The following is a 22520-nucleotide window of genomic DNA, read 5'->3' as shown; positions in this document are numbered from 1 at the left end:
ATCTGTCCCTTATAATGCCTCTTTAGTGGTTCAGGACACGAAAGGACTGTCAGGGTTATTTGATATCATTAAATGTCAGCAATGCAGACGTCAAATAAGAAAACCTGCCCTTCCTACTGGTGTAGAAAACCTGCCCTTCCTACTGGGGTAGAAAACCTGCCCTTCCTACTGGGGTAGACATTAGGACATACTTCCATGTAGCACGATGGACCAAATAATGGGGAAAGATGTATCTAATTTATGTATAACATGCTATATACCATGGTCTGCTATATATAAATCCTGCTGTGGCCCAGGCTGATACGAACCTGTCTGCTCTCTGATTGGGGAGTGACAGAGTTTAGTACACGTGGTGAGTGTCACGTCCCTGCCATGCCCTCATATCTGTTTCCAGATAGTCCCCTACACCAGACCTGTAGGACCAGACCTGTATGACCAGATAGTCCCCTACACCAGACCTGTAGGACCAGACCTGTATGACCAGATAGTCCCCTACACCAGACCTGTAGGACCAGATAGTCCCCTACACCAGACCTGTAGGACCAGAACAGACCTGTAGGACCAGACCTGTAGGACCAGACCAGACCTGTAGGATCAGACCAGACCTGTAGGTTCAGACCTGTAGGACCAGACCTGTAGGACCAGACCTGTAGGACCAGACCTGTAGGAACAGACCAGACCTGTAGGAACAGACCTGTAGGATCAGACCGACCTGTAGGACCAGACCAGAACTGTAGGACCAGACCTGTAGGACCAGACCTGTAGGATCAGACCAGACCTGTAGGATCAGACCAGACCTGTAGGACCAGACCTGTAGGATCAGACCAGACCTGTAGGACCAGACCAGACCTGTAGGACCAGACCTGTAGGATCAGACCTGTAGGACCAGACCTGTAGGACCAGACCTGTAGGATCAGACTTGTAGATGTGTCAGAGTCTGCCGTGTCTGGGCCTTCCTGCTCTCCCAGGATGACCTCACCGTGTTTCAGACCCATTAGCTGCTGCATCCCCGGGGGACGGGAGCATTAGATGAAATCCCAACCAGGTGGAACTAACTGGAGTATTGCAGAATATCGACAGCATATTGAAATATTGACATGGCCTCAGGATGGTCTTTGGCAAGGCAGGCTGTCATGGATTAAAGTAAAACATCTAATCTTGGATGGATTTGAGTTGTTTAGTCAAGCCATTGTTTAATAAATCAAAGCAACGAACAGAGGAGGATTTGAACCTGGGACCTCCTTGCAGTCTAACCCTCTTCAACTGAACTGTACGCACTCGCAGTGTCCTGTATCACACTCCACAGAAGAAACAGGAACTGAAGGATACCAAAAAAAATCATATTTATAGAGCCCTTTGTAACAGCTGTCACAGAGTGATTCACAGATCAGCATTTATAACCAGTCTTAACTCTGAGAGGAGAGGTCCAGGAGACAGAGTGCCTGGAGGGAGAGGTTGGAGGGTCCAGTCCCAGGGCGGAGGGAGAAGGTCCAGTCCCAGGGTGGAGGGACAGGGTGGAGGGAGAGGGTCCAGTCCCAGGGTGGATGGAGGAGGGAGAGGGTGGAGGGAGAGGGTCCAGTCCCAGGGTGGAGGGAGAGGGTGGAGGGAGAGGGTCCAGTCCCAGGTTGGAGGGACAGGGTGGAGGGAAAACAGCAGATAATAGAGGAACCGTATGGTTCTGCGGTTTTGAGTTACAGGCTGGCTATAATGGGGGTACCTGCCTCCTAATTGTTGGTAATTGACCCCCCTGCCGTCATTGTTGCTGGTGTATTGTGCTGCTTGAGGGTTTAGGAGTGGAGGTCAGTGAACCATGGTCCCCAGCCTCTCGACAGGTGGACAAAGACTGAAAGACTCACAGGAAACTGATGAAACTAACCCTAACCCTAAACTGATGTTTGAGAATAAGGGACGGACTCGCCCTCAAGTTATTTGTTGTTGTTTGGGAGAAGACTCTGAAGTGTTTCCCTTCCAGTGGTTTTATATTTCATGACTTCATGACTGTTCTATTTGTAAGCTCGATTTGTATGCCGTTTAGGATCAAAAGTGTTTGCTAAATGAAAACAATTTAAACTTATGTTATCACTGCTAGCACAGAACGTACGATTACTGTGTAGAAGCCTCGGTTCCAGAATGTAACTGTTGACAATATCACACAGTGGAGTGTCCTGAAGACAGCTAGCGATCGAATCATTCAAGCGAGAGGAAAAGAGAAGAACTCAGGGAAAAACATCAACAAGTTTTTCCACACCTAACCCTAACCACCTATCCTTCAGCCTCTCTCCACACACCAGTCACCAATCAGCTGCTCCGGCGCTCCTCTCTTCCACCACCTTGAGAGGCCAGAGCGACTCCAGACAACGGCAGCCATTGTGTGTCCGAGTGACGGGAGGCAGGCTGGCTCCAGAGACAAGAGCGGCCATTAGAGACTCAGACATCGTGGTGGATCGTGTGGTGCCATTGTGCCGCAGCCCCCAGGGGAGGGAAGGGTAATGAGGGGTAATAGGTGCAGGGTCAAGGATGATTAATTCCCTTGTTCAGGTGTCTCCGTCACACAGCTTCGTACCTGGGAGAAACCACAGGTACCTCAGGGGAGGAGGAAGAGGAGGAAACCACAGGTACCTCAGGGGAGGAGGAAGAAACCACAGGTACCTCAGGGGAGGAGGAGGAAGAGGAGCAGGAGGAAGAGGAGGAAACCACAGGTACCTCAGGGGAGGAGGAAGAGGAGCAGGAGGAAACCACAGGTACCTCAGGGGAGGAGGAAGAGGAGCAGGAGGAAGAGGAAACCACAGGTACCTCAGGGGAGGAGCAGGAGGAAGAGGAAACAGCAGGTACCTCAGGGGAGGAGGAAGAGGAGCAGGAGGAAGAGGAGGAAACCACAGGTACCTCAGGGGAGGAGGAGCAGGAGGAAGAAGAGGAAACAGCAGGTACCTCAGGGGAGGAGCAGGAGGAAGAAGATGAGGGGTGTTGGAGGTGGAATGATTGACTGGGCGGATGAGACTAGGCAGGCTGGGATTCTTTGACGCATGCAAGCACGCACACACACACACACACAGGTAAAAACATTCACTTGCCTGTCCTCATGATGTCATCCTTTAGTGTTCTTTTCAGCCGACACACACGTTACTCAACTTCTTCCCAGGCACATCCACAAGGTCAAAGGTCATCTCATCTTCTCCATCCAACCCTAGATGAAAAGTGATAGTCGTGCCCCCCTCCTCCCTCCCCCTCATCTCCTTCAGCCTGGCTGGCTGATCTGAATCCATCATTCAGGGTAATTTCTGTGCGATGATTACGGGCCGCTACATGCACAGTGTCTAAATGCAGGGCTGGCTGTTAATTGGCTGAACGGGCAGACACTCCTGTGGTGTAATTGGTGGAGAGGGAGAGGACTGAAAGGGTCCGGCGTCCGCACAACCATTAGACCCAGCGGGGTGCTCCTCCTGGGGCCACAGGCCCATCCCCCATCCCCTAACCATCTCCCCAGCCCCTAACCATCTCCCCATCCACTAACCCTAACCATCTCCCCAGCCCCTAACCATCTCCCCAGCCCAGGTAAAGCACTTGACTGCAGCTCAAAAGGTCCTAAGTTTCAATCCCCCCAGTTAAACACAGGTTGGCACTGTAACTGTAGACACACTAAGGACAGTGAAGACATGATTCCAACACCTTTTATTTATTGTAACAAACATCTCTTTTTGATCTTCTGACGTAAAACACATCCTACTTAGAGTATTGACCTAGTTCATTTTAAGGCAAGAGTTACACAGACACCAGCAGGCACTAACTCCAGCTGGCCAGCAGGCACTAACTCCAGCTGGACACACGGACAGAGAGAGGGAAGAATAGAGAGGTGAGACAGATGGACAGGTAGAAAGGAAAATGTAGAGGGATAGAAAGAAAGAGAGAGGGGAGGAGGGTAGAGAGAGAGAGAGGGGAGGAGGGTAGAGAGAGGAGGGTAGAGAGAGAGAGAGAGAGAGAGAGAGAGAGAGAGAGAGAGAGAGAGAGAGAGAGAGAGGAGTGTCCAGGGCTGGTGATCAGTCTTGGGGTTTGGAGTCTGCAGCACCCTGCAGACGATGGTGCTCCCTCAGCCTGGTGGTTAGAGGAGGAGAGGGGTTAGAGGAGGAGAGGAGAGAGGTTAGAGGAGGAGAGGGGAGAGGTTAGAGGAGGAGGAGAGGGGTTAGAGGAGGAGAGGAGAGGGGTTAGAGGAGGAGAGGAGAGGGGTTAGAGGAGGATAGGAGAGGGGTTAGAGGAGGAGAGGAGAGAGGTTAGAGGAGGAGAGGGGAGAGGTTAGAAGAGGAGAGGGGTTAGAGGAGGAGAGGGGAGAGGTTAGAGGAGAGGAGAGAGGTTAGAGGAGGAGAGGAGAGGGGAGAGGAGGAGAGGAGAGGGGAGAGGTTAGAGGAGGAGATGAGAGGGGTTAGAGGAGAGGAGAGGGGTTAGAGGAGGAGAGGGGAGAGGTTAGAGGAGAGGTTAGAGGAGAGAGGTTAGAGGAGAGAGGTTAGAGGAGAGGTTAGAGGAGAGGTTAGAGGAGAGGTTAGAGGAGGAGAGGAGAGAGGTTAGAGGAGAGAGGTTAGAGGAAAAGAGGAGAGAGGTCATAGGAGACAGGTTAGAGGAGGAGGAGAGGTACAGGGTAGCTCTCAATACTGATGCTCTTTCATAATCCCTGGTAAAGGTGAAAGGGTGATGTGGGTGGACAGACCTGACTGCGTTGATCTTGATGAAGCCAGAAGCGTCACACGGGTCGTAGTCTCCCTGAACATCCATGCTGGAGGCAGAGGATGTTACATGGAGTTCATAGACAGGTTGAGATCTTATAGTGGAGTTCACTTTAATAGTATTGTTTTACAGATTTGAACCTCGCTAAAAAAGACAATTATTTATTCTAATATTGACCGACTCCAAGTATTCAAATGTCCCAGATCAGATTCAGGTGTGTGGCTGGACCTGACTGACCTGACTGACCCTGCTTCCAGACCGGGTGTTCCAGCTAGCTGCTCAGCTGCTACAGCAGTGAGACCAGCCGCAGGCCTTTTAACCACTGAGATAATTGAGTCACTTATAAAAAAATTATGCGGCCGTCTTTGGATGCTGTTTTTGATGTTTGTTCTCCAATAAAACACGTTTACACATTAAAACACACACACTTCACTAACACACACACACTTGTGTGTTGTTGTACACCACTGTAGGGACAAAAGACAGTCAAACACAGCTTGCTTGTAGAGCGAGTGTTCAGCTGACAGGAAACTGATGTCTGTCTCACTGTGTGGGTGTGTTCCAGCGTGTGTGTGAGTGTGTGTGTTCCAGTGTGTGAGTGTGTTCCAGTGTGTGAGTGTGTTCCAGTGTGTGTGTGTGTGTAAGAGTGTGTTGGCTCTGCTGGGGTCTATGTGGCATTTCTCCAGATCAATGCTCAGTGCTGCTTCACCACTGTGCTGCTTCACCACTGTGCTGATAACACTGTTTACTGGACCTGCTGGGAGACATTGGTGGTGTGTGTGTGTGTCTGTTGCTGACTGATAAATGCGTATAAACTCCAGAACACAGACTGAAGTCACACCATTGATAAAAGCTAACGTGTGTGTGTGTGTGTTTGGAAGACTGATCAACAGAGTTAGTGTGTGATTACAGAAAGTGTGTGTGGCTTTTTGTTAGTGTGTGTGTGTGGTTAAGTGACTGTAAGAGCGATTGTGTGTGTGAGTTCTTATTTCATCTGCCCTCTGAACTCTGCTTAACATGCATGAAACTCTGAGCTGTCTGCCAAAGAGCAGAGCTCTCTGATCTGGCTGTGAAGACAGAGAAAGGAAGACAGGAGAGAGAGAGAGAGAGAGAGAGAGAGAGAGAGAGAGAGAGAGAGAGAGAGAGAGAGAGGAGAGATAGAGGGGCAGATGGAGGACTCATGGTCATCTCTAGCTGGCCTGGAGGGCAGGGGTCAGGATCCTGAATGGACTCGCTGTTCCACAGCTAACAGCCCTGGGGCAGCAGGGGAGAGAGGGGGGGGGGCAACAGGGGAGAGAGAGGAGGGGGGAGGGGGGGGTAGCAGGCCCCGAGCTACACCCCTAAAAACACTAGAACATACACACACAGACACTCACCTGACCAGCTCCTCATTGTACAGGGACTTGGGAGACTCGCGTCCTAGGATGTAGACCTGGCCCTTGAACACAGACAGCTGCACCCTGCCCTCCACACTCTCCTGGGACTTCGCTATGCAGTAGCGCACAAACTCACACTCCGGACTGAACCAGAACCCTGAGAGAAAAGACAGGTGGAGAGAGCAGAGACAGGTGGAGAGAGAGGAGACAAGGTGGAGAGAGGGGAGAAAGGTGGAGAGAGCAGAGACAGGTGGAGAGAGCAGAGACAGGTGGAGAGAGAGGTGACAAGGTGGAGAGAGCAGAGACAGGTGGAGAGAGAGGAGACAAGGTGGAGAGAGGGGAGAAAGGTGGAGAGAGAGGAAAAAGGTGGAGAGGAGAGACAAGGTGGAGAGAGCAGAGAGACAGGTGGAGAGAGAGGAGACAGGTGGAGAGAGCAGAGAGACAGGTGGAGAGAGCAGAGAGACAGGTGGAGAGGAGAGACAAGGTGGAGAGAGCAGAGAGACAGGTGGAGAGAGCAGAGACAGGTGGAGAGAGGAGACAAGGTGGAGAGAGCAGAGACAGGTGAAGAGAGAGGAGACAAGGTGGAGAGGAGAGACAAGATGTAGAGAGCAGAGAGACAGGTGGAGAGAGAGGAGACAGGTGGAGAGAGCAGAGAGACAGGTGGAGAGAGGAGAGTAAGAGGAGGAGAGGTACAGGGCAACATTCCCTGGTAAAGGTGGGGGTACTACCTAGTCCAGACTAACCCTAACTATTCTGTAAATTGCTTTAGAAAAAATCGTCTTCTAAACTTTATTATGATGATTGTTATTTGCAGATGGTAGCCCAGCAGGGGAGGAGAGGAATGGTACCGTTGTAGAGCATCTCTGAGAACTTGATGCCCAGGCTCTGCTTGATCCTCCGCACCTCACGGTCCATGGTGAAGGCCTCCACATCCAGGTGAGCCTGGTACAGGATGGTGCCCCCGGGTGTCTCATAGATACCTGGGAAGGAGAGGGAGGAGGAGAGGGAGGAGGAGAGGGAGGTGGAGAGGGAGGAGGAGAGGGAGGAGGAGAGGGAGGAGGAGAGGGAGAATGACTCTGAATGAAGACACTGAGTTAGAGTCAGATTGGAGTCAGAGCAACCTCAGATCAAATCGTCTGTCATTGTGCTCGGCAACGTCAAAGGAAAACAGATGATATGTCCACAGACATTCCATGCCTATTACCTCTGCATCTCCACCCAGGGATGGAAGAGAACGGAGAACAACATCCCCCTGACAGCCTGAGACAGACAGCTCTATTAGTGGTCAGGCTCCATCCTCAACCACCTCCAGAGTGACAGCTAGATCAGCCCCTCCAGCCCCTCCCAGCCAGGATGAGCCTGTTGTGGGCAAATGACAGGGTAGAGGGCCCTGGCAGCCTACTGCTGGACCAGGACTCCCACTACCCTGCAATTACCCTTCCTCAACTGCAGGGTGGGAGGGAGGGAGGGAGGGGGGGTGAAATGAAGGTGTCACTCAGTTGTCGGATTCAGAAGAGGAGGAGAAAGAAGGGGGGGCGACGGGACAGATAGGGAAGGGGGGGAGGGAGGAGGGAGGGGGATACAGGCCCTGCAGACAGATTAATCTTCTATCAGTATTTTTCAGTTTTATTAATAAGAATGTTGAGTGATTGTTTCTTGTAAAGTAATTTCTCTTGAACAAAAACACAACATCTTCCTACCAATGAAACAAAACCTCTCAAGTCAGCCACAAACGTAGATAAGGCCTCAACTATTCCAGAGTCATGTGATGAGGAGCCGGCTGGCCAGAACAGGGCTTAGCGAGCTCATCTGAACCCTGAGGTGACAACAGGAGTCTAAGACCACCGGCTTCACGGCACAGCAGGACTACAGGGACATTTACAGACCTACAGGAGCCATAGAGGGACATTTACAGACCTACAGGACCCATAGAGGGACATTTACAGACCTACAGGACCCATAGAGGGACATTTACAGACCTACAGGACCCATAGAGGGACATTTACAGAACTACAGGAGCCATAGAGGGACATTTACAGACCTACAGGACCCAGAGAGGGACATTTACAGACCTACAGGACCCAGAGAGGGACATTTACAGAACTACAGGAGCCATAGAGGGACATTTACAGAACTACAGGAGCCAGAGAGGGACATTTCCAGAACTACAGGACCCAGAGAGGGACATTTACAGACCTACAGGACCCAGAGAGGGACATTTCCAGAACTACATGACCCAGAGAGGGACCTTTCCTGTTGCTGTCACCCGTAACCCCAGGTGAGCAGTGAGGCCGGCATGCTGGAACAATGCAGGGCTCATCTTGCTCTGAATGAGACTTAGTGGAGCTTCACCCCCCTGGGGATCCACAGGTATTCACCTGGAAACTGCATTTCTGCATTTGAATGCCAGTTCTACCAGAGGGTATATTAATCTTAGCTAGAATGAGGTACACACACACGGTATTAACCCAAGACAGGCTGCACCCTGGGCCTCTGGGCGGCCTCCACACTACTTCAACATACATCTTTGGTTAAGATACCAATCAAGTGGAAAATAGATTTCTCTCAGAATAAGATCACTAAGCTGCTGTCAACAGTTTAATTACATTTAATCACCTTCAGTCAAAACATCTGAGCTCAACTCTTCCTCCCCCACTGGCTAAAACTGGAACTACACAGAAGGAAGCATCTCAGGCTGCATGTTGCCACATGCTTCCTTCTACACACACACACACACACTTTCTCTCACACAACCACCCCGACGCACACACCCAGACAAGTCCTTTATCAGCCCTTCCTGTTGTGGACAGGAGGGCAGCCCAGCCACACAACACACACAAACATGACTCACTCTATTCAATCGTTCCTGGTCTCTTTTGTGAAAATACACTCGCATGTCACTTATGTGACATGCTAAGACAAACAGGGAGGAACACACACACACCTATTCTATAGACAGGAGAAGCTTTGGTCTTTGTGCAGCCGAGAGGAGAGAAGAGTGGGCCCATTTTCCAATTTCTACCTGCCACTCTCACTACAGCCATCGACAGTCAATTTGCCACTCAGACCATTGTGTGGAGACAAGAGGGTTAGGGTAGGAAAGAGAGAGTTTGTGAGAGAGAAACTGTGTGTGTGTGTGTGCGTGAGACAGAAAGAGAGAATGTGAGTGTGTGAGAGAAAGTGAGTGTGTGTAATTGTGTGTGTGCAAAAGTGTCTGTGTGTAACAGTAAATAAGAGTGACACAAACAGCAGGAGAGGAAGGGGAACCCTGAAGCCTAACCCTGACCCCTGACCGAGGAGGTAGTAGAATACAGCACGTACACACAGTATCAAATGTTTATTCCCAGACGTGTGTGTCTTGATATAAAGGAGTAGATTTGTGTGTAAGTGAATTGGGGTTACATCCAAGCCTGGGCTGGCAAGTGAACCATAGAAAGGCATTTTGTGTCTGAAGAGAGAGAGTAGAGGTAATATTGTGTTGGCGCTCGCCTCCCTCTCATCTCCCCTCTCATCAGACAGTAATGCTGCAGGATGGCAGGCCTGCTCACTCTCTCACAGCAAATTACTGCAATCGCACCAAAGTGCGTTGGAAGTGAAAGGAGTCTTCAAAATGGCGGGATATGAAAGCAGTGGTTTTTAGTGCTTTAGGAGTGGGTAGGTGTGTATGCAATGCCCTAATGCCTGTGTGAGCTGTGTTTATTTCCCTAGGAATACTGAGTGGCCAGGAACTCTCAGGTAGTTTGATCTAGTGTTCTCTGAGGGTAAGGCTGGACCTGCGTTCTCTAGAGCAGGTCTGTGATTTAGAGTGTCCTGTCTCAGTGTTCTAGAGCATCCTGTCTCAGTGTTCTAGAGCATCCTGTCTCAGTGTTCTAGAGTATCCTGTCTCAGTGTTTTAGAGCATCCTGTCTCAGTGTTCTAAAATGCCCTGTCTCAGTGTTCTACAACGCCCTTTCTCGGTGTTCTAGAACGTCCTGTCTCAGTGTTCTAGAACGCCCTGTCTCAGTGTTCTAGAACGCCCTTTCTCAGTGTTCTAGAACGCCCTGTCTCAGTGTTCTAAAACGCCCTGTCTCAGTGTTCTAAAACGTCCTGTCTCAGTGTTTTAGAACGCCGTCTCAGTGTTTTAGAGCGCCCTGTCATAGTCTCACCTCTGGACTTCATGCCGATGAAGCGGTTCTCAACGATGTCGATCCTCCCCACGCCATGCTTCCCTCTGAGGGACAACACACCAGTTACACAGAAGTCAATACCATCACAGATAAATACATCAACTCATTCTGACCAACTTTTACAACATTTCAGACTCACATGTGCCTGTGAGGATTAGTGCACCACAAACTGTCTCCTAACAGCACCATACATAAACACAGTCTACTCCTACAGGACTGTCCCCTAACAGCACCATACATAAACACAGTCTACTCCTACAGGACTGTCCCCTAACAGCACCATACATAAACACAGTCTACTCCTACAGGACTGACCCGATCTGGTTGAGGTAGGAGAAGATCTCCAGCGGAGTGCTCTTGGAAGTGCCATCCTTCAGGTGCGTCACCTGGGTGGGCACTCCTGGGGACAGCAGGGTAATGCTTGTTAACATGTAGCATTAGCACTCACTCCCTCAGAACAGCAGCATGTCAGCATGTAGCATTAGCACTCCCTCCCTCAGAGCAGCAGCATGTTAGCATGTAGCATTAGCACTCACTCCCTCAGAACAGCAGCATGTTAGCATGTAGCATTAGCACTCACTCCCTCAGAACAGCAGCATGTTAGCATGTAGCATTAGCACTCACTCCCTCAGAACAGCAGCTCTCCTCCCCCCAAGGGAAGGTCTTCCCTGCTTGAACGACACATGAAGCACTTGACTAATATTTTTAGACAAGGCCTTTGTCTCCTCGTTCCCATGTCCCAGTCTCCCTCGCCTCAGAGGACCAGCGCCCCCCAAAGAGTTCATAAAGAAGGTTTGGCCTCATCATTCCTTCTCTCTCCTTCCTTCTCTCTCTCTCTCTCCTTCCTTCCCTCTCCCTCTCTCTCCCTTCCTCCCTCCCTCCCCCATCCCCCCCTCCCCCTCCCTCTCTCTCTCTCTCCCTCTCCCTCTCTCTCCAGCAGATCCGACCATTCACCGCTTTCTTCTCCCTCCAGGAGCTCTTTCATGGCTCCCAGACAATAGGGGCCGCAGACACAGTTGTAGGAAAAATTACTGCTTTACATGTTTCCTCTGTCTCTTTTTCCTCTCCTATTCTTTGGAATGAAAGGAGGGAGAAATAAAGAGCGAAAGAGAGAAGGGGGTAAAAACTGCTGGAGGAGGACAAAAAAAAAAGTTCTGTAGTAAAAAATAAAAAATCTTTTGGAATCAGTGAGAACCTTGTGTGTGAGACGGGATGAAGAGATGGAGGAGGAGGAAACATTCCTGAGGAAGAGGAGGAGGGTCTTTGTCTGGGTGACTAAACCAGCTTTTGTTATCCAAACTCAATAAAAGAAGAAAGAATATCTGAAAATGGAGAACAAGAGCAATGATAACCCTGAGAAACCAGCCGGGCGTGCGTTCATACATGACACTGTCCCTTACTGGGAGACTGTTACCCTTCTATACCGTTCTCATTCCTCATCTTACCATCCTACATCTTTGGAAGTCTTCAAAGCAAGCACATTATCAAGATCTAAGCTGATATAAATCACTGCCACAAACCCGTAATGAATTTAGGGTGACTGCTGGGGCACATTAAGCTGTCATCACAGAAACCATTCAAGTCAGGGATAACCTTGATCCCTCCTGCCTCTCTCCCTCCTGCCTCTCTCCCTCCTGCCTCTCTCCCTCCTGCCTCTCTCCCTCCTGCCTCCCTGCAGCCTCTCCTGTGAACAGCCTGTCCAGAGCAGCATCATCAGAACATGTGTTCCTACACCAGGCTGGGAAGTCTCTTAGTGCAAACGTGACCCTTCCCTCTGTTCCAGAGCTACCCTCATCATACACACCTCTTTTGAAGTGTATCTCCAGCATGTCGGGGCTGTTGGGAGCGTCCTCGGGGTTCTTGGTCATCAGGTACAGGTCAGACGGGGCGTGGCTCTGAAACAGGAAGTACATGTCTGAAACAGGAAGTACATGTCTGAAACCGTCTCATTCTGCCCTACTATATAAAATGACCAGGAGAGAGAGATGGACACACTTAGAAAGTGTTTGAGTAGAGATGGAGAGACAGAAAGAAAGAGAGAAACAGACTTATCAGAAGAGTGGGAGGAAAAGAAAGACAAAGTCAGAGAGAGAGAGTGAGAGAGTGTGAGACAGTGTGTGAGAGAGAGTGTGAGAGAGTGTGTGAGAGAGAGCGAGAGTTGTCCTCCTAGATGACACCCTGACAGGGTGATCTCAGACAGAGTACCGTCCCCCCCAGCGCTGCCTCGGCTCAGCAGTACCGTCAGGCTCCTGCACTCTCTCCCTCCTGACTGACACTTTCTATTCATTTCCTTTTCAGATGAAGAACTTCAGTTTAATGACAACCGCAATCGTATCTCCCCCACCCAGTAACTGCTACATCATCCCGTGTGATGATGGACGTTTGTCGCTTCCAGTTGGTGAGCTGCTGCAGTGTGTGCTGGGGGACTGAGGCGCGTCTGTCCGGCAGAGCGCACAACGCTCCTGCCAATCACACGGCATTAAGCCCCAGACGAAGGCCCATGTCTCTTCAGCTGAGCTCAATTGCAGGGGAACTATGCAAAATAACCACCGGGTGCATTTAAATGGAAACCTTTACCAGACAGAGACATCATCATGCAATAACTAACCTCCCTTTGGCTCTGTCCTCCCAGGCTGCTTTCAAATCACTTTCCTTCCTTTTAACTAAACACACAAATTGACTTGGCGGACGCAGTCTCTATCTTATTTTCTGCTTCAGCGCCTTGAAACATGCTGTTCAGAAAGAGCAGTGCTCACTGTGAGCGGGCTGAGAGATGCCGTTCAGAAGGAGCAGTGCTCACTGTGAGCGGGCCGTTAAAAGGCAGCTCTGGTCGACACAATGAGGGACATATGCCACTACACACTAACCCTGGAATGTGCTTGAATATGTCAACTACACAACCAGCAACTCCACCACAACTTCTCGAACAGAATAAACAAAATCCCTCCGACCCACAATGTCCTCCAGCCATGTATGACATCAATATGATTTTTTTTTTTTTTGCAGCATTGACAACCCCCCCCCCAAAAAACCTGTAATATACATACGGAACACAAATGCACCTGGTTAGGGTTAACCCTGTACCTGTAAAGGGTTAGGGTTAACCCTGTACCTGTAAAGGTCAACGAGTGAATGTGACACAAACACAAAGACAGGGAGCGGAAAAATAAGAGAGAGCAGGGTGTCCAGAGACCAACGCAGCCCCCCAGGAGGTGGTCCTGTCCCAAGCCTGGAAGGAAGGGGGGAGAGAACGGAGAGACCGAGAGAGAAAGAAAGAGGGCGTTGGTGTCAAATGGTGCGTGAAGCGGCCATCATGTTGTGGTGCACCTCTCTCCCCAATCTTCCTCATTGTTGTGGCTGTGAGCAGCTGAATGAAGACAGGGACACAGCCAAGGCTGCAACTTAAACTGAGTACATTTCTATCTTCCGCACGTTAGCTGCCTCATTGCCTTTCAATCCCCACGAAGCTCGAGAGAGAGGGAGAGAGAGAGTAGGAGGGGGAGAGAGAGGAGGGGAGAGAGGAGGGGGGGGGGAGAGAGAGGAGGGGAGAGAGGAGGGGGGGGGTGAACCCCTTCTGGCCTACTGGGTTGGAAATGACACTAAAATCATGACGACTGAAGTTGAGCATTTAAAATGACGTCTGTGTAAACATGGTAAGAAGAAAAAATAGAAAATGCTGCATGTGAGGTGCAGCGGGAGTCCTGGAAGTTTAAAAGCCGGATGCAGCGAGAGGAGAACCGGCTGATTGGCCACAGGAAGAAACTACAAACAACTAGTGTTCAGGATATCCCCAGACAAGAGGACAAGAAGTAAAACTGAGTAAACACCGGATGCTTTTCTCTTGCTTTCTCTCTCCTTGTCACACACACACACACTACCCCTGCAGGCACTCCCCTTCCGCCATGTGTCCATCCACACCAACCAGCAGAGAACAACTCTGAACAAGGTTTCATCTCCTGAGCGTGACGAGGAGGATGGTCACACTCCTTCATTCTAGCACGCTAGCGGGTTGCCAGGTTTGTGATCAAAGGCTCCTGGTGTTTACCTCACATCAACGCCCCCCTCATGCCAACCCGTCCCTGGGCAGCAGCCTGACAGGTCATTAAGTCAGAGGATGTCCTAATGAGGGACGAGCGTCACACTGCCTCCGGACGCTGGAACCTCAGGAGAGACCAGGGTGGAGATGGGGGGTGGAGATGGGGGATGTTGGAAGGGAGGCAGTATGAATGGCCGGTCTCTTCTCTGCTCAGCCTGCAGGCAGTAACCAGACTCCCAGAGGAGCAGAACTGTGCTACAAACTGTTGACCCCTGTGAGGCCCTGCTGGACACGCTGGTGCTGCCCTGCTGGACATGCTGGTGTTGCTCTGTGAGGCCTGCTGGACATGCTGGTGTTGCTCTGTGAGGCCTGCTGGACATGCTGGTGTTGCTCTGTGAGGCCTGCTGGACATGCTGGTGTTGCTCTGTGAGGCCTGCTGGACATGCTGGTGTTGCTCTGTGAGGCCCTGCTGGACACATGCTGGTGTTGCTCTGTGAGGCCTGCTGGACATGCTGGTGTTGCTCTGTGAGGCCTGCTGGACATGCTGGTGTTGCTCTGTGAGGCCTGCTGGACATGCTGGTGTTGCTCTGTGAGGCCCTGCTGGACATGCTGGTGTTGCTCTGTGAGGCCTGCTGGACATGCTGGTGTTGCTCTGTGAGGCCCTGCTGAACATGCTGGTGTTGCTCTGTGAGGCCCTGCTGGACATGCTGGTGTTGCTCTGTGAGGCCTGCTGGACATGCTGGTGTTGCTCTGTGAGGCCTGCTGGACATGCTGGTGTTGCTCTGTGAGGCCCTGCTGGACATGCTGGTGTTGCTCTGTGAGGCCTGCTGGACATGCTGGTGTTGCTCTGTGAGGCCTGCTGGACATGCTGGTGTTGCTCTGTGAGGCCCTGCTGAACATGCTGGTGTTGCTCTGTGAGGCCCTGCTGGACATGCTGGTGTTGCTCTGTGAGGCCTGCTGGACATGCTGGTGTTGCTCTGTGAGGCCTGCTGGACATGCTGGTGTTGCTCTGTGAGGCCTGCTGGACACATGCTGGTGTTGCTCTGTGAGGCCCTGCTGGACACATGCTGGTGTTGCTCTGTGAGGCCTGCTGGACATGCTGGTGTTGCTCTGTGAGGCCGTGCTGGACACGCTGGTGCTGCCCTGCTGAACATGCTGGTGTTGCTCTGTGAGGCCTGCTGGACATGCTGGTTTTGCTCTGTGAGGCCTGCTGGACATGCTGGTGTTGCTCTGTGAGGCCTGCTGGACATGCTGGTGCTGCTCTGTGAGGCCTGCTGGACATGCTGGTGTTGCTCTGTGAGGCCTGCTGGACATGCTGGTGTTGCTCTGTGAGGCCTGCTGGACATGCTGGTGTTGCTCTGTGAGGCCTGCTGGACACATGCTGGTGTTGCTCTGTGAGGCCTGCTGGACACATGCTGGTGTTGCTCTGTGAGGCCTGCTGGACATGCTGGTGTTGCTCTGTGAGGCCCTGCTGGACACGCTGGTATTTGCTCCAGTGTCGGATAAGAGGCTTAGTGATGCATGCGCTAGCTAAGGCATACTATTTAATTATTTATTAAAATAACACACAATATCCCGGATTATCACTAGATGGAAATGGCTTTAAAAGAATCCTTGGCTGAGATGTTTACAACGACCCCTGATCATAACCTTTAATCATGTTTCTGTCAACTTCTAAAAGACTTGATATTGATGTATGGAGGAATGCTTGTATGCTGATTAATACATGCAAATTACTGAATAATTACAGTCTGTTCAAGCTTACAAATATCATATCACACTGGCTAATGTATTCAAATCCCTTTAGAACTTTTATATTCCCCCCCCCCACCACCATAAATATTTCATCGCTTTTACACCCATTGATAAATTCATTGTGTGCTTAGAAACAAACTGAACAAACCCAATGAATGAACCCAATTACTACAGCACTGTCATCGGTCCACACCGGTTGGCTATTGAGTTGTTCCTTTTCAGGGTGCATTCCTTCAGGGCTGGGGGCGGGGGCGAGGGTTACAGTGGGGCCGGAATGGGGCTCCCTGCCCCCCTGCCCCCGTGCTCTGCGACGCTCCTCTATCTGCCCGCCACCTTTGTACTTTACTGTTACTGGTGACACGCTGGTGACACGCTGGTGTCACGGTGTCACGCTAAAATGGGTCCCCTCCCACGTTGCAGCCCGCGGCAGCGCAACCTCGGAGACAATGAATGGCCGGGGAGGGGAGTCTATGGAGGGGGGTGGGGGTGCGACGCCCTAACCATTCCCCCCCGCTCCCATGAAATCAGGAATTACGCGAGGCGTTTCTGACGACAAGTCAGAGTCTGTGTGTCCCTGCTTCTTCCCAGGACCAGTGGATGCAGGGGAGAGAGATGAGGGAGGGAGGGAGGAGGGAGAGATGAGGGAGGAGAGATGAGGGACAGATGAGGGAGGGAGGAGAGATGAAGGAGAGATGAGGGAGGAGGGACAGATGAGGGAGGGAGGAGGGACAGATGAGGGAGGGAGGAGGGAGAGATGAGGGAGGGATGGTGGGAATGTGAGGGTGTCTGGGAGATCTTTATGTATTTGCCTTGATCCCTGACCCCTACGCAAGATCAAACTCTCTCTGTCCCGTGCAGTGTGGGGGTAAGACTGGTCTTGTGTGTGTTAGGTTAGACTGGTGTGATTCTGCTTTGTTGACTCCTCTGATTGGCCAATCACTGCCATCCTCCCTGATTTACAACCTGTTCAACACAAACAGACCAGCACCGGACCAGTCCTAGAAGGTTTACCCCAACCCTGACCAGCCAGCCAGCATCAACCCAGACCAGCCAGCCAGCATCAACCCAGACCAGCCAGCATCAACTCTGAACAGCCACCCAGCCAGCATCAAGCCTGACCAGCCAGCCAGCATCAACCCTGACCAGCCAGCCAGCCAGCATCAACCCTGACCAGCCAGCCAGCATCAACCCAGACCAGCCAGCCAGCCAGCATCAACCCTGAACAGCCAGCCAGCATCAACCCTGACCAGCCAGCCAGCATCAACCCTGACCAGCCAGCCAGCATCAACCCTGACCAGCCAGCCAGCATCAACCCTGACCAGCCAGCCAGCATCAACCCAGACCAGCCAGCATCAACCCTGACCAGCCAGCCAGCATCAACCCTGACCAGCCAGCCAGCATCAACCCTGAACAGCCAGCCAGCCAGCCAGCATCAACCCTGAACAGCCAGCCAGCCAGCCAGCCAGCATCAAGCCTGACCAGCCAGCCAGCCAGCATCAACCCTGAACAGCCAGCCAGCATCATCAACCCTGGAGAGCAGTGGGAGAGGAAGCTGCCTTACCTTGGGATTTTCTAGTATTCCAGACTCGTAGCTGTTGAAGACAAAAGGGTAGATCATTACATGGTAACCACAATCCTTGCTACACATAGATATGAGAAACTGTAGCAATTACAGCGTGTGGGGTGAGCGTGTGAGGTGAGGGTGTGGGGTGAGCGTGTGGGGTGAGGGTGTGAGGTGAGCGTGTGGGGTGAGCGTGTGGGGTGAGGGGTGAGGGTGTGGGGTGAGCGTGTGGGGTGAGCGTGTGGGGTGAGCGTGTGGGGTGAGCGTGTGGGGTGAGAGTGTGGGGTGAGAGTGTGGGGTGAGAGTGTGGGGTGAGCGTGTGGGGTGAGCGTGTGAGGTGAGCGTGTGAGGTGAGCGTGTGAGGTGAGCGTGTGGGGTGAGCGTGTGAGGTGAGCGTGTGGGGTGAGCGTGTGAGGTGAGCGTGTGGGGTGAGCGTGTGGGGTGAGCGTGTGGGGTGAGCGTGTGGGGTGAGCGTGTGAGGTGAGCGTGTGGGGTGAGCGTGTGGGGTGAGCGTGTGGGGTGAATGTGTGGGGTGAGCGTGTGGGGTGAGCGTGTGAGGTGAGCGTGTGGGGTGAGCGTGTGAGGTGAGCGTGTGGGGTGAGCGTGTGGGGTGAGCGTGTGGGGTGAGCGTGTGGGGTGAGCGTGTGGGGTGAGCGTGTGGGGTGAGCGTGTGGGGTGAGCGTGTGGGGTGAGCGTGTGGGGTGAGCGTGTGAGGTGAGCGTGTGGGGTGAGCGTGTGGGGTGAGCGTGTGGGGTGAGCGTGTGGGGTGAGCGTGTGGGGTGAGCGTGTGGGGTGAGCGTGTGGGGTGAGCGTGTGGGGTGAGCGTGTGGGGTCCCACCTGATGTGCATGAGGTTGGCGTCCATGCTCCAGGGTGCCTTGGGAGTGACGGGCACGGGGATGCCATGTTTCTGAGCAGGAGACACATTTACTGAAGACCACAAGTTTTACTAGAGTTTAGGAGACGTCTGTCTGCTACGCTCAGAACATTCTAAACATTCACCTCCTGCTGATTGTGCTGCACTTCTAGTAAAATGTTAAGATTTCACTCGAAACTTGAAATTGCTCTTCTACAGGCAAACATTTTACACCATAAGCACCATTCCTTCCAACCTGTTTACTGACTGAGGAAGGAGGCAGCACACTGACACAGCAGCAGCGCCCTCTAGAGGGCAGGCTGGGGACTGAGACACAACCGGTGTGCAGGTGTGTGTGTGTGTGAGGGCATGAGCATGTGTTTGTGTGCAAGTGTGTGTGAATGTGTGTGTATGTGGGTGTATGAGTGTGTGTGTGTGTGTGGGTGAGATCATAAAGTCTTACCTCAGCGTACTCCATCAAATCCTTTCTCCCACGGAAACGATTATAGAACTCAGGAATCCTCCAAGGAGCAATGATCTGAAGAGAGGGAGGGATAGAGAAAGGGAGGGAGACAGACAAACAGACAGGTCATAGAATGATGAACCGTTATCAGTCTGTTATCAGTCTGTTAACAGTCCATCTCGGCACATTCTAACCCCTCACCTTGACCTCGGGGTACAGGGCATAGCAGGTGAGTTCAAACCGGATCTGGTCGTTACCCTGGAAAACAAGAACGTTTACACTTAAACAATACAAGACCACAAAATCAATCCTGTTTGACAGGATCATCAAACCAAACTTTCCTGACCCATCAGAACCACATTCAGTAAGAGCAGAAATCCCAACTTGGTGGTGACTGTCTCCATCTAGTGGTCTAACAGCAGCACCGCACTTCCACAGCATGGAACTGCAGCTGCTGCAGTCCTCCCCATCCCCATCCTGACCCCTGGGTGACCTCTCACCTTTCCCGTGGCCCCATGGGAGACGTACTGGGCGCCCTCGCGGCGGGCAATCTGCACCTGGCGGCGGGCAATGCAGGGCCGTGCTACGGAGGTGCCCAGCAGGTAGCGGTCCTCGTAGATGGCGCTTGCCTGGACTGACGGCCAGATGAACTCCTCCACAAACTCTGCCCGCAGGTCCTCTATGAACACCTGCAGGGCCGTGCACACACCTGGTCACACCTGGTCTCCACATGGTCACACCTGGTCTACACATGGTCACACCTGGTCTACACATGGTCACACCTGGTCTACGCTCGCTCACCTTCGTGGCTCCCAGGGACTCAGCCTTCTTGCGCGCAGCCACAAAGTCCTCCTCCTGTCCGATATCAGCCTGCAGAGCAGGACGCACAGATGGATTTAGTTCCTCCTGTACTTCTGACATCCACTATTTATCCTGTCCTTATATTCACTATTTGTGTGTCGCTTTGGCAAAAAGGGTCGGCCAACTGAATAAAATTGAAATTGGATTGATTTGAAGTGCTGTTAACACCACCACACACACGGATCCTTACATGCGTGCATGAACCACTACAGGACCGACTTTACTCCATATTTAATTTGCGTTCACTGAGAGATCCCTTACATTCCTCTTTGAGCCTGTTGCTATGACACCAGACCACACCAGCACCTTAATATGAGATCTGTAAACAGCTCTCAAGTACCAACACAGAGACAACAGGAGATATGTGACTCTGTGACCATAATGAAGTGAAGGGCAGGACACTACAATGAGGCTGGAGTGGTGAGGGCAGGTGAAGTGGTGAAGGGCAGGACACTACAATGAGGCTGGAGTGGTGAGGGCAGGTGAAGTGGTGAAGGGCAGGACACTACAATGAGGCTGGAGTGGTGAGGGCAGCTGAAGTGGTGAAGGGCAGGACACTACAATAAGAATCCATCCTGGTTCAGCAGCTATCCTTGAAGGTTCTCAGAAGCGAAAATATTTAATGAATCTGCATGTTCAGGTCTCCACCTTCCCTCGTTTCTGCTGCACTGCACAAGGCACACAAGCTCTCCGATAACACTTTCATTTTAATCATGTATTCATTTGTCGATGCACTGAAGACAAGTATTCCGACAGTTTAATATTCAGGTCACGTCTGGTGACTCATGAACTCAGTCTGCAGGATGCAGAAGGGTAAGATCAGTTTTCCTGGGTTAGGGTTAGTGCTCACCAGAGAACATGTTTAGGCCAGACATGGAAACAACAGTCTACACATAAAAACAAGTTAATCTTCTTCTTCTTGGAACTCTAGGAAGCCGCCCACATAACATAGCAGAGCTGGGTGTTAGCATGGGTGTTAGCATGGTTGTTAGCTGGGTGTTAGCTGGGTGTTAGCTGGGTGTTAGCTGGGTGTTAGCATGCGTCAGAGGGACTTCCAGGTCTTCCACTTGTTAGGGTTAGGGTTTCCATGTGTGGCTGCCTGGTTTGAGGTGTTTCTCTGCCACAACAAAAGAGAACATTTCTGCAGGAGCGACAGGAGAGCAGGACGACCACCGGATCAGCTCAAACCCAACCAGGCTTCAAGGGAGGCCTGTCTGTCTCTGCCCTGCTATGAATGACGAGTTAGTATCTGCATGCATTGCAGTTCTGAACTGGACAGTGGGGCTAAAAGTTAATCCAGAGAGCTTTGCTGGTATTATGCAGTCAGTAGGGTTAGGGTCAGTAGGGTTGGCTTGAGACTTGTAACTGCAATAACAGCATCACTGACTGCTGATGTGGAGGTTAATAAATACACGTTTTCTGGGTTAATAAATACACGTTTTCGATACCAACACTAGTTACTCATGGATGTAAAATGAGTAACTATTGAAACACTAACAACAAGGCTTGTGAACCCCAACTGGCACACACACACACACACTCTCTCTCACACACACACACACACACACACACCTGTTGCACACACACCTGTCCTCTTACCAAGTATGTGATGACGTCGTATCCTTCCTCCTTGAGCCAGACGAGGATGCAGGAAGTGTCCAGTCCACCGCTGTACGCCAGAACCACCGTGCCTTTGGACATGCTGCCGGCTGCACAACACGAGCCACTCATCAGATGACCTCAGCAAACCCGTTAACACACCCAGAACGCAAACACACCCAGCAGCGAACCAGATCACCTGTTGCTCACTTGTAGCTACTTTGTGTTAAAAATCAGGGAATGACAGTGTCAACTCCAGACAATCCGTTATAAGGGAGAAGTTCACCATGTAAAACCCCTAGCTAAATGGATAGATACAGTTTTGAAAGATTACTTTTGTATTAGCCTGTAGGCGTCAGCGTAAACGAATTTTGTTTTCTGAGTGTGCAGACACTGGAAACATGGATGTGTGTAGACAGGGGCGCCGGCAGGAATTTTGGGCCCCAATGGAAAAAAAATTAAGTCGATTATTTCTATTAGTTTTTCTATTTTTTGGGGGGCCCCTAACCCTTGGAATTGTCCCGACTTTTCCACCCAATACGGCGCCCCTGTGTTTAGAGGCAGTTTCGTGGCACACTAAATGCACATGCTACAATAACCAAAGGCTGGCTGTAGATGAAAATCATTGGCACCATCTAAGATCATAGTTCGTGCAGAAAACGTTATCGTTCGACCGTGGATGTCATAAATATACTGAGAAAGACATCAGTAATTATTTTTTTGCTAGCTAGTAGCGAAGGGCTTGTAGCTGCCACTAACTATTCATTAATATCTCTTGAGTTATTCGGTCAGTTAAATGTTTGTGCTTTGTTCGAGCGAACAGTAAAATGAACTAAAAAGAATGCCGTCAATTCAACTAAAGACAATTATATAAAGGTAAGTTACTTACATTACTGCGCAATATCAATGCTGTGACTGACTGCTGTAAGGAGACGAAGCTCGAGCTTGTGTAGCGAGGAGAGCTGGAGCGTGTGTTAGTTAGTTTAGAACAGCCAATCAAAGCCTGCGTCTTCCTAGGGGTGTGGTCGACGTTAATGCGTCTGCAAATCATATCGTACATTATCATCATAAATGTCTCCTAAAATCAGTTTGTCAACCGATTTCTTTAGAATCAACACAATTTGATTGTCCATGT

The 22520-nt window shown here is 51.2% G+C and overlaps 1 protein-coding gene across 1 annotated transcript; it reads right to left on the bottom strand.

Moving 5' to 3' along the window:
• Positions 1-3803: 3803 nt before the first annotated feature.
• ass1 (argininosuccinate synthase 1) lies at positions 3804-22366 on the bottom strand. The gene is made up of 15 exons (XM_067258449.1): positions 22275-22366; positions 21386-21495; positions 19727-19795; positions 19426-19614; positions 19127-19183; positions 18926-19000; positions 18446-18516; positions 17608-17638; positions 12060-12150; positions 10571-10655; positions 10235-10299; positions 6938-7069; positions 6090-6246; positions 4697-4762; positions 3804-4089 (listed from the first exon to the last, which is right to left on the bottom strand). Exons 2-15 carry the CDS (start codon positions 21485-21487, stop codon positions 4035-4037), a joined length of 1245 nt encoding a protein of 414 aa, XP_067114550.1. The 5' UTR covers positions 21488-21495; positions 22275-22366; the 3' UTR covers positions 3804-4034.
• Positions 22367-22520: the final 154 nt, after the last annotated feature.

The sequence above is a fragment of the Osmerus mordax genome, chromosome 20 (genome assembly GCF_038355195.1).
Source record: "Osmerus mordax isolate fOsmMor3 chromosome 20, fOsmMor3.pri, whole genome shotgun sequence".
Taxonomy (NCBI): domain Eukaryota; kingdom Metazoa; phylum Chordata; class Actinopteri; order Osmeriformes; family Osmeridae; genus Osmerus; species Osmerus mordax.
Note: the sequence above shows the minus strand (reverse complement) of the source record. Positions and strands in the feature narration are given on the sequence as shown.

What these genes read in the sequence shown, in the direction of transcription:
- ass1 (XM_067258449.1), bottom strand. Translation starts at nt 21,487, where the DNA reads ATGTCCAAAGGCACGGTGGTTCTGGCGTACAGCGGTGGACTGGACACT. An exon ending in AGTCCCTGGGAGCCACGAAG is followed by an intron (nt 19,615 to 19,726) that starts GTGAGCGAGCGT and finishes ACGGCCCTGCAG; the next exon opens with GTGTTCATAGAGGACCTGCG. An exon ending in GCCAACCTCATGCACATCAG is followed by an intron (nt 17,639 to 18,445) that starts GTGGGACCCCAC and finishes TGTCTTCAACAG; the next exon opens with CTACGAGTCTGGAATACTAG.